Source organism: Amblyomma americanum, chromosome 3 (genome assembly GCF_052857255.1).
Source record: "Amblyomma americanum isolate KBUSLIRL-KWMA chromosome 3, ASM5285725v1, whole genome shotgun sequence".
Classification (NCBI taxonomy): domain Eukaryota; kingdom Metazoa; phylum Arthropoda; class Arachnida; order Ixodida; family Ixodidae; genus Amblyomma; species Amblyomma americanum.
In genome coordinates this window covers 189,244,531-189,256,964 of record NC_135499.1, presented here as the reverse complement: position 1 = coordinate 189,256,964, position 12,434 = coordinate 189,244,531, and the positions used below count along the sequence as shown (strand labels likewise).

The 12,434-nt window shown below is 46.7% G+C and overlaps 1 protein-coding gene across 1 annotated transcript; it reads right to left on the bottom strand.

The window, feature by feature from the left end:
* Positions 1–1,241: 1,241 nt before the first annotated feature.
* LOC144123544 (deoxynucleoside triphosphate triphosphohydrolase SAMHD1-like) lies at positions 1,242–3,444 on the bottom strand. Its single transcript, XM_077656361.1, has one exon. The coding sequence runs from the start codon at positions 3,341–3,343 to the stop codon at positions 1,802–1,804; it is 1,542 nt and encodes a 513-aa protein (XP_077512487.1). The 5' UTR covers positions 3,344–3,444; the 3' UTR covers positions 1,242–1,801.
* Positions 3,445–12,434: the final 8,990 nt, after the last annotated feature.

Genomic DNA, 12,434 nt, shown 5'->3' with positions numbered 1-12,434 from the left:
TGTGCGACAAAACCATCTTAGGCAGTAGAAGAACGGCAGATAGGGAGAGTTGAAAATGCTCCATAATATTAAAACAGCGCTAAGCAACAAGCAATAGTCAAATTTTAGCCTTCTACCTGCGTCCCGAACCCGCGTACCTGCACTGTTATGCGATCCCTTTCAGCTATGATTTATGCACGGAGATATAGAGCACCAGTTTGAATTGTTATAACACTGGGGGAAGTTCACATGAAGTAGTAAGCGCTATTGCAAAGTACGGCGTATGTAACTGTTTCCAATCCCTGAGGGAAGCAAGCAAGGTATATACACGTTTCAATTCAGCCTGTCTTATTCATGACTGATACTTTTCGTAATGCCTTTCGCTGAGACAAATTTTTATAGTGCATAAGCAGTATATGGGACCTCTAAGCACTCTCCGCCGAAGTATGGCGAGGAAGAACGTGGAACCGCTGCGTAATTCATTTAGGAATCCTGGCGAGATTCCTGCAAGCACAGCTTCACTGTTTTGAAGGCAGCAGACCTAAGGTTCTGGTCACATTGGTAGCTGAGAGTGGTACATGATACATGAATGTTTCCCGGAATAGACTGAGCAGAGTACAAAAGAACGTTCAAAATTTTATTTCTCGTTCTCCATAAAGAGAAAAAAAGAAAGTGTTCTCATATCTAGTGGCTTTGAAAAAAGCCCTTTGTCTTATAGTTGGGTTTAAAAACGATAAAATAAAATTATATCCTGTATATATATATATATATATATATATATATATATATATATATATATATATATATATATATATATATATATATATATATATATATATATATATATATATATATAAACAGAGACCAACGTTTGAAAACAATGTAATTTGACGTTTCGGCCGTGGAACGGCCTTCATCAGAGAAAAGAATATTCTGATGAAGGCCGTTCCACGGCCGAAACGTCAAATTACATTGTTTTCAAACGTTGGTCTCTATTTATTCACTGCTACTGACCGTGCCAAGAACTCTTTTTCCCTGAATTATATATATATATATATATATATATATATATATATATATATATATATATATATATATATATATATATATATATATATATATATTTATTTATATATATATATATATATATATATATATATATATATATATATATATATATATATATATATATATATATATATATATATATATATATATATATATATATATATAAAATCACAAATGGTTTCCACCTAGACCGAAACTCTAAGCAGACAACTAACCAAATACTGCAATTCAGGTACAGGGTTGATCAGAAGTTCTCGGGCCACAGGGTCTGCTTTTCATCGGTATATCCTGGCACTTAAGATTCCCATAGAGCTATCAAGGTTCTCACAGGCTAGAACGATACTTCTCCCTTGTACAGATATTCAGAGCTTCGGGGGAGTCTTAAGTGTGTGGCTATACTGCTCAAAGCTGACCCTGTGGCCTGGGAACAACTTTTGACCGACCCTGTGCATGACCCTTATTTATCCCGTCGAGATGATTATTAAAAATAAAAAAGCATTCCCCCTACTGCAGTAATTAATAGACTGAAGGTTATAGTTATATGAAAGTATAAAACCTGGACAAAATGTGCATAAATATATACGTGGGATGAGAGTGCTTCAAACACCTCAAAGAAATTGTGCCCTTACTCCACTGGGATTTATCAAAATATATTAATACATCCAGCGTGTGCTGGATCCTGAAAAAGTGATGAAGTCCCAACAAAGCCGCGTATCGCACATTATCCACAACCCCATTTTTCTTCCCACTGGGCCTACTCTTCATGCGCCGTTCTCAGCTGCGTCAGCCATCGATGCAGGTGCTCTTGAAACCCAGGTTTCGCCTGTGCCCGCAAAATAAGGTGCCAGCGAGGATCGTGGAACTTTGACGGAATCTCAGGCGAAATGCAAATATGTCGCAGATCAGCGACTCGCAACGGAACGTCTGGCTGTGACTTCCGGTAGAACAGCACATTTTTGACAGGATCCTCTTTGCCTCTGCCCCAGTGCACGTTCTCCAAGTTTACCAGAAGGTCCTGCGCCCGTGGTCGAACAGCCTCTGGTACAGCAGCAAGCAAAGACAATCGCAGTGCTTCCCCTGTGAAATCATCGCGATGCGGCAGGGTGCCCAGAGAGCAGTATAGCGATTGCGCCTTCCGAAGCCTGCAGTCCAGGGCAGCCCAAAGTTTTTGAGCCTGCACCACGTCGGGATCACTGGAAGCTGCATGGCGCACTGACAGTTCTACAAAGGAGTCTGTTAGGGTCGCGAAATCTTTCAATTTCGCCTTCCCGGCACCTGGCAGAATGGCTTCGTGCGTCGTTTGCCAGAGACACAGTCGACGGCCGTCACCGCCAAAAACAAAATTTGCTTTTCCGTCGGCCAAACGAAGTGCGTCGCAAACCATGGCCTCGACGACGCCTACGAAGTGGTGACGGTAAACGCTGTGATGGAGTCTGCTGCGCGTTCGGAACATCTCGTACACGTTCCCTACCTCCTTGTCGCGGAAAGCAATGTGCGCCGCGCCGTCTGGGCCCCGTATGACCCGAGCGCTGCTTACGAGCCGCTCGTACTGGAAACCGCAGGTCACGCCCACGGCGTGGCAGTCCCTCAAGTAGTAGTCCCACTTGTCCACGTCGAGGCCGGAGTCGTCGTTGCTCACGATTTGGAACAGGAAGCGCCTTGAAGGCATTGCTTGTTCCAAGTTAGCCATGATGAGGTCCTGAATAAGTTTCAGGTCGCGATGGGTTAGCCCTTGCCCGAAGTGGAGCTCCCAAGCGTCGAAGACGTCCTGCAGACCGTTTGCGGTGATCAGATGTTCCAGGAGCTTACAAGACATAGCTTCGTGAGTCCACACCAGCGCAAGCCCCCTGTCCCTCGCTCCACTGCGGTAGAACCGCTCCCAGATGTGCGAGAAGGGCCCGTGGCCCAAGTCGTGGCACAGGCCCGCCACCTCCAGGCACAGGAGTTCCTTCTCGGTGACGTTCAGCTCGGGCTGGTTGTCTCGCAGGCGAGCCCCCAGGAGTCTTGCCAGGTGTGCCGTGCCAAGGCTGTGCTCAAAACGGCTGTGCGAGGCGCCCGGGTAGACATAGGAGACCAGCCCCAGCTGCCGAATGTGACGGAGCCGCTGGAACTCGGGCGTGTCCACGATGGCGACTGAAACGGGGTGGAGGGAGATCTCGCCGTGCACGGGGTCCCAGAAGACCTTGCGAGGTGGCAGCGCAGGCCGACGCTGTAGCGCGCCAGGGCTCTCGTCAGCGGTTGTAGCCGTCGAGGCGACGGCGTGCGGCGTCTCGCGTGTGCCCTCTGAGCTGCCCATCTTCGTTGCGTCGTCTTGCACCCGCTTACGGAGTAGGCAGCTATATATCGGGCTCCTGCCACGCGAGCTGCCCTCTCGTGTCGCGCGGTCTCGAGTCGCGAGCTCTTGCGTCAGATGTCTGCGCTCCTGGCGGAAGAGGCCGCTACCAGTCAAGAGCTACTAGCCACCCCCTAAACGCGGACGTGCAACTCCCCGTCTCCCAGTCCTGCGTGCCGGGGGCGTGGTTTTGTGATGGAAATAAAAGTTGTTCCATCAATCATCATTGAATAACGCTCGTATGAGTCTTTGCGCGTATGTCCTATTTTCTTCATTCAATTTCTTCTGTCTTTTTTGTTTATTCTATCCTTCAGTCTTTTCCGTTTGCTTGACCCCTTTCAGAAAACTTGGTCTCTTAAGTGGCCTCTTTAGGACTGACGTAGAGCATAAAGATTAGGCCAACGGGGTAATGCCCTTGAAGGACACTTGACGACGCAGATATGATGTCTCCTCTCTCCTGGCGAAGGCCACTTCAGATACTGCTATCTGCTTTTGCAATCCGAAACTATCCCAGCTGGGAGCAGACACGCAAAAAGAATTCGCAGAGCGTCTTGCGATCCAGAAGTTTGTATCACGGACAGTTTTTTCAAATGCTCACTTTGTGCAATAAATAGTCGTAGCTCGGCGGAATTGTACACAGACTGCTCCTCAGTATCTCGTAGGCATCAAAATGGTGTTTGTCAATGTGAGCAACATTTTTTATGCAAATCTCTTCATCACCTACGCTGCCGGTAATGAGTGGCTCGGCTTGCTTGTGGTCTGGTATGTTAAGGCGCTATAAAAATTGAAAATAGACGGATTAATAGCGCAAAACAACCTGCTGGCAAGATAACCTGGAGTGCTCAACCTTTGCCACTCGCCCCCAACCGCAACCCGCTCAATCCCAGGGTACGGTTACACACCGGCGTGATATAACAATCGTCTTCTTATCAATTCCACTAACGCAGATGTTTTGCTGCAGTTATGCAGATTGGTACGCCCATTTCAAGCGGTAATTTTTTCAGGCGTCTAGCCGCCACCATCTACGCATTTCATTTCGAAGCATCATATACAGGATGTTTCGCCTAAGACTTTACACAATTTTTATAAATAGGTTTTGTGAGTTAGAAGAGAGCTTTTTTGGCATAAGATTGCCAGTGTTGTAGAACATCAGAAACAAGATAAGACGTGCTAACTAACAGGCTGGTTAAGAAATATTGAATAGCTAACTTTTACTTAATACTGTTATGCACCTTAATTACTGAGAGGCATGTAGCCCACCGTAAGTAATATCCAGATTATTTTATAGAATTTCGAAAGCGCGGATACCCTTGGCGCTGTGGCCCAATAAATTTTGGCTATTTCGACTAGTTACGTGCTCTGGAGGGGTTTCTTTGCCTACAAGCTGCTCGAAAGCGTATGTATTTTGGTGCCAAAAAAAAGGCTTTTGGTGAAAGGAAATGGCGCAGTATCTGTCTCACATTTCGGCGGACACCTGAACCGCGCTGTAAGGGAAGAGACAAAGGAGGGACTGAGAGAAGAAATGAAGAAAGAGGTGCCGTAGTGGAGGCCTTCGGAATAATGTCGACCACCTGGGGATATTAAACGTGCAGATTCAGATTCAGAATAACTTTTAATGTTTGAACTGCCCCCCCCCCCCCCCACCTACCCTCTCCGGCACGGCACGCAGGCCTTCGGGAGAGGGGTAGGGGGTTTATTCACCACATGACTAGCACTTATATTTAAGTGATGCTACAGCTGCCAGTTGGGTCAGTTCCTTTTGCACCCTAGAGTCTGGGCTTCTTAATACTTCATTCCAAATTTCATCGTCTTCATATTTGCTTCTTCCTGGAGAATTTTCTGATGGTCCATGTCGGCCACTCCTCCGCAAAATATGCATTTCTCTTTTTGACTTAGGGCCTTTTCTTCTTTCTTTTTAGGTTTGATCCATGCCCTCCATCTTGGGGAGGGGTAGTTTCCCGCCTGTGGTCTTCCTAAGCTTCCGGCACCTGATGGTAGCGGGTCTTTCACAAAGCAACCCTGCTTCATACAGTGCCTGGACGCAGGGACCGTGCCATCGTTCTCTACTGGGCTTCATCAAATCAGCTAGCCTTTCTCCATTCATTTAATCCCTACTACATCATTCATCACACCTTCACCCATCATTGATGCCCTGGGGCAATAAATTTCGCTTTAAAAAAGTCTTCTTAATATCTTGCACTCTCTGTAGCTTAGCTCCTTCCTGTCTGGAATGGGCAGTCTTCTTCTGTCCTCCCTTTGCATGGCCGTCTTCTTGGAGTACAAGGTTCCACTTCCACTACCTCGATTGCTCCAGCGCAGTAGAGCCTTCGTCTTGATAATACTAGACGAGCAGTTCTATCTGCGGCTTCATTGCCTGGATCCCCAGTATGTGCTGGGATCCATGTTATTCTTACATATCTGTTTATAATTGCGCCTTCTATTACTTCGACCGCTTTCTTGCCGATTCTTCCCCTTGAGTAGTTCATCACCGCGTTTCTGCTGAACTTTACTAATAGCAAGAGCCATAGAAAAAGAAGTCCAGTCCAGACCATGACTCTGTATACACTGATACCGCGGTGGGAATCTACCCATTCACACCGTCGGTGGCCGTAGATGCGGCTGGGAAATGCAAATGTGACATTATAGCCGAAGGCCTATCAATCACGGAGGAAGAGGAGCTAGCGATCGCGTTAGCTCTCACTGCTACCAAAGCCAAAGTCATCATTAGCCACAGCAGAAACGTGGTATTTAACGTGACATCGCACAGCACACGGGCGCCTTAGCATAGTAGACAAAATTTGCTGGGCCACAGCGCCGAGGGTATCCGCGTTTTCGAAATTCTAAAAACGCATATGGATATTACTTACAGTGGGATACACGCATCTCAGTAATTAAGGAGCCTGACAGTAATAGTTAAAAAGTTAATTATTCCATATTAGTTAACCAGCCTGCTAGTTATCACATCTTAGTTGTATACCGATGTACTGCACCTTTGACAATGCTATGCCGAAAAAAGCGCTTTTCTAACTCAAAAAGCGTATTTTAAAATTTTGTGTGAAGTCTTAGGTGGAACACTCTGTATATGGGTCACGGACCCTCCCGAGCACTAGCAGAATAGTAATAATTATTGACCATGAGGAAATGAAGGATTCGGTACCTGTCTCACCCAGAGTGGACACCCGGGAGAAGCTGGGAGGAAAGGGGTTAAACTGAAAGGAGGGATGAGAGAAAAACTCGCCGCAGTGGGTAGTTACGGATTGATTTCGACCACTCGAGGTTCTTTATCGTGCACTTGCAACAAGGCACCTCCCTGTTGGAAGTGCACGATAAAGAACCTCGAGTGGTCTAAATCAATCCGTAGCCATCCACTGCGGCGAGTTTTTCTCTCATACCTCCACCTAATAGGAAATTAGACACCCCAGATGCTGTCTCCTGGCGGCAGATACAGACGAACACATTTCCAAACCTCCATAGACTCGCATACGCCCAACATTATACTCCGACACCTGTCCATGGTGCTAGGCCCGCGTTACCCTCTTCCACATTTCTTGGGAATGTGGGGCCAAACCAAACACTCTACAGACGTAAAACACATCCTTTCAGCGGTGGGAGGCGCTGTTGACCAGCGATAACCTGGAGGACCAAAGTGTCCTCATACAACAGGTCCGCAGGGCAGCTCATGCAAGCCAGTGGAGCCCTGGAATGAGGGCCCCACCCATAAGCTCGCCCAACTCCCCTTCACTTTAATAAAGTTTTTCCTCCTCCTCCTCCTTCTCTTCCTCCTCCTCCTCCTCCTTATCGTGCACTGAAATCGCACAACACATGGGCGCATTTCACCGCCGTCGAAATGCGGTTGCCGCGGCCAGAGTTCTACGGAGCGACTCTGTGCCCATGGATGGCGAACGCCCACTGAGCCACCGCTGCGTGTCATGAGCAAAGAAAACCAACATCCGTGCGGCGTATGGCTCTTACCATGTATGATGTCTTAAGAGGCCATCGCGCAGTGTGTTTTGGCGACCCCAAGTCACTGACTGCTGCTATGGAACAAGCAAAGCAGGCTAAATTCAAAAAGAACAGACAGATATATCCAGCTTCGTTTCAGTCACTTGCATAGCGTTCCTTCTGCACTAATATTCCACACTGTCTGCAGAGCGTGTTCTCCGATGGCAAGCACGCATTGCGTCCCGTTGTCTTTTGGTCCACGTCCGCTTCACGGTCAGCGACGAATGCGCGCCGATGCCCCCAGATGTCGCTGGCGTCACAGTTTCTCAATAACTGGCATACGCGCAGGACGTTTCGTTATGGTCATCTCGTTTTGTTTGTTTTTTTTCCAAGCCTGCGTGGTTGTGTGAGCGCTGTATTCGAAAGCGCAAAAACTTCGCGTTATTTACACGAGTTTAAAGTCGAGTGAGAATGGAATTCTTCAAAATATTATTCCATAACTTCCGATACTTATTTTTCCTGGAGAGGGGTGACTATTTCTGGCAACAAAATAATGTTAATTATTGGCCCAAGTATTGCGGCAGGACCAAAAAAATGGCTCCATTGAACATTATTTCCATGAATAATCCGTCCATGGCAAGTTACACCCAGGAATATTTAACACCTGAGGTACCAATGAATATTTACCTCAGGAATATTTCATCTATTCAACCAGAAATATATATACATACAGGAATATTTAATACGGGCGATGAGGAGTTCGCATCGTAGACTACCCGCTCCGCGCGTTGCGCTTAGTTTCGCATGGCGATGCAAGCTTTTCGGGGTTCCGTGCGTTCTAACGGGGCTTAAATAATACCTAATAATCATAATGATAATAATAATAACAACAATAATAATAATAATAATGAGCCATCGGCTACTGTCTTATTTCAGTTTGCATTCACTGGTGCGCTCTACCCAACTTCTGCTTGGCTTCTGCTCGGTTCTACTCGACCGCTTTACACAAGCGTGACAACAGACTGCAAATGGTTCTGCCACAGACGCCCCTTACCCATACGAGCACACTCCGTCATTTTGCAATTTTCTGCCTAATTCACGCCGGGGCGGGCATTACGAGTTCATTACCCTGCACCGCAAGAAAGTCACGGCAAAGTATTTGAAATGCGCTCGCCAGCAGCGGAATTGAATTGGCTATTTGATGAAAAGAAGATGGTGCAGTAAATGTCTCACATCTCGGTGGACAGCGCCGCAATGGAAGGATAAAGGTGGGAGCGAAAGAAGAGGTACCATAAGGCGCCCATAAGCGGACGGGGATAGGCCCTTTCGTGACAACCTCGCACCTCGCCCGCAAGGGGCGCTCGCATCCCATGATAGATAAGAAAAGTGGAATTTATGGCGGATGACCGGGTATGGATAATATAGGAGGGAAGCTATGTCCCTCCCTATGGCTTCCAGAGCCTTTGGCTTCCTTGTTCTTCGCAAAGCGCAAATGCCGAAAGAAGCGACAGCTATCGTCTGTTGCACGACTCTCTCCATGACCGGCGCGGAGAGCGCGCTGTTGCAGCGGCTCTGGGTTCCTAGAGAGCCTACATGTTGTGCGCCTCCGCCTTCTTAAAAGAAGGCTTCTTAAAAGAAGGCGGAGGCGCACAACATGTAGGCTCTCTATGGGTTCCGCGTGGTTTCCGCCACCTCGTGCAAACCGTCCGTGATGTGAATTTGGCGCTTCTCTTAAACGTACCGAGATGGCGCTACAACCCAGTGAATCTAGTATTGTGGAGGCATTTAATTTAGTTCTAGGTGTTTTCCCATATGTGATACATCCTGAAAAAATCATTATTATTATAATAAGTGAGCATCGCTCAGACAGGAGGGAAAGGATATGAAGAAAATGAAGGAATGACATTACCTGTCAGCTGCTATCATATGGCAGTGTATGAAGTGCTAACCGTTGCGTCTGCGAAGTGATACTGCATGCAGATCTGTCATAGAAAACTGACGCACACGAGCTTCCTTGTGTAGCATACGTCAGAAATTAATTGTGCACATTTTCCTTGGTACCTGGCAACTAACTGCAAAAAATTATTAGCAGCTGCCAGGCACTCAACCAGAACACAGCTTTCAAGTGGAGTTCGATTGGACGAGGTCCGTAAACCCAACACATGCATCAGCTTTCCTTGAGCTTCATGCCACATGATTGAAGGCGATATAATTTTGCAGAGCAGCTACTTTTAATGATATCCAGACCTTCTTAAAGTTTTTTGGTGTACCCAGTGTGTGATAGTGTTTTATGTGCGCAATTAGCACTCACTAGACAACTAGCGCTATGATTTGTCACTCTTCCAATATCCCATTTTCGCTGTGTTAAAGACATTTTCAGCTGCATGTACCAATCCTTTTATCAGAAGCACTACTCTCTGTGTGCCTCTTACCTGATGTCCCGTTTCTTGCCCTCTCTGCTGCAGAGCAGTTTCAGCATTCATACCCAGCCGCACTTGCTGTTGCAACCTGCTAAGCACTGAATAATTAGCCACACTGGCTAAGCAGTGAGTTAGCTGAGCAGGCTGTCATGAATTCCTTTCAGCAGATTTGCACGCTGTCGTAGCAAGGCAGTGATGTATCAGCGTTCCCATGATAGGGACATACTGTACATCACGATGCGCCAGCGTCTGAAATACTTCTCTTGAATATTGCTTCTTGCTGCTCTCACTTTTTTTAGTTTACGGCTCCTTAAGGCTCAGTAGGCGATAACAGCAAGCGTGACAGTGTTCGAGTTTTGCATAATAACAAAATGGTGCGATCAGGGGAAAAATTTATATAAATGGGAGCCGTGCATCTTCACAAGCACGCGTTGTTATGGCTTGCTCTATAGTGGAGCTTATATAAAATGAAAACTCAACCACATACACAGAGACGGTCATTAAAATAGCTATGGGCTGCTCACGTAGTCTTTGCAGCGTCACTAGAGCTGAGCTTCACATGCTTTATGCCATCACTTCGAGTTGACGTAGAGGTGAATTTTATCCCTTCAATTTCAATTTTTACAGCAGTTTCCTCCTGCCTCAACCACGGCACCGCCATAATGAGCTTGCACTGAAAAGGAATTTTGCTGTTTTTGTATGAGTAAACATACCCATATGGACACTATACATAGAATACAAAGCATTGAAGAGTGACACATAATTTTTGACGTCAAACAGTTATGCCGAACGCACTGTCGCCCTCTCGTAGTTTTCAGCGGGGAGGGAACACAATACCATTCAATGTCAAAGATGTCATTGTCATCAAACACCAGAGTAAATAAATAAATGATACGAGTGTTCACGCTAAGTAGGAAGTGGAATTTATTGTTGAAAAATGACACTGCCGTCTTAAGGCAATCGCCTACCTCAACCAATCGCTACCTCGCAGCAATCACACACATTCACTTGCCAAACATTATCGCATACCAATTTCCACCAGCTGTATACACACAACGCCGGCGAACATACAAAAACAGCATCGTATAGCGTCGATTTCGTGAAAAATCTACAATAAAGCATGCAGGGCTCGTCCTGTTGACCGACCGACTGACTGACTGACTGACTGACTGACTGACTGACTGACTGACTGACTGACTGACTGACTGACTGACTGACTGACTGACTGACTGACTGACTGACTGACTGACTGACTGACTGACTGACTGACTGACTGACTGACTGACTGACTGACTGACTGACTGACTGACTGACTGACTGACTCACTCACTCACTGACTGACTGACTGACTGACTGACTGACTGACTGACTGACTGACTGACTGACTGACTGACTGACTGACTGACTGACTGACTGACTGACTCACTCACTCACTCACTCACTGACTCACTGGCTCACTGACTGACAGCAGCGCCAGTGCTTGGCACTTGTATCCTTTCCTGACGAACAAGAAAGGATATATACAGGAAGGCATGTTGCTGGGCTAGTTGGTTTAGCATTTTTGAAGCTTGGATTGCAAATAAATTCACACAGACAAAACAAAAGAAACAAGGAGACAACGCGTACAGGCGCCAACCTCCAACTGTTTATTACAGAAGCTAAACCACATAGATTTATAGCCTCAGGATACGCCCACTTTTTTCACTCCACGTGCCTTATCACAGCGGTAACTTATCACCTCGCATTATCAGTTTTGCACAGAAAATCGTACTCCGCCCCATACAAATTGGCGGAAGTATCACTCACACACAAAGCTGCCTGTTTCTTTATGTGAAAGGCTTCCAATAAAAGCCTCGCCTGTTTACTCTTGCTCCTGCCCAGAATCCTTGCCTTTTCCAGTCGAGGTTCACACTTGCACGTGTTAACATGGCTGACCAAATTGGCATATTTATCTTTCTTATTTTCTACCTTTTTGCCATGTTCCCCAAGGCGTTTGTTGATGCACCTCCCCGTTTGCCCTATATAGGACATTCCACAGGTAGGGGTATCTCGTACACCACTCCTTCCATACAGCGGATGAAGGTACGCTGATGTTTTAGGCTGCACCCAGGGCGCTCAGCGCCACAAATCCGGGGTATAAATTTGTTCAACTTATACCCCGGAAAGAAAAAAACACTGCAGCAGTCCAAAGAATCCCGAAGAAAGGGCCCGGGCCCTGCGGTAAAACCTGAAGTTATGCCTTATGTGCACAAAGTGTCACACAATTTGAAGAAGGTGGCTAACAGACACAAGGTACCGTTAGATTAGAACCTCGAGCGGTCCTCTTGTACGCGAGGCGGATGTTCTACCTCAATGCCATCGCTGCCACTATGTGTTAATGACATCCTAGTCGAAATCAAGATAAAGAAATGGGCTTGGGCAGGGCATGTATTGCGAAGGCAAGATACGGAGTGGATTCCAAGAGAAGGCAAGCGCAGCAGGGGATGGCTGAAAGTTAGATGGTCCAGTGAGAATAAGAAGTTTTTGCGGATACGTTGGCCGCCGCTGGCAAAGGACAGGGTCTATTGGGGAAACATGGGAGAGGCCTTTGCCCTGCAGTCAGCGTAGTCAGGCTGATGCGACAACAGAGTACTGCGTATAGACTTGAGGCATGTGTTTGCTGCAGTCCGTCAATAAGATATGGCGGTCGGGTG

Excerpts from the sequence above, each read along its gene's own strand:
- LOC144123544 (XM_077656361.1), bottom strand. The coding sequence starts at position 3,343 with ATGGGCAGCTCAGAGGGCACACGCGAGACGCCGCACGCCGTCGCCTCG.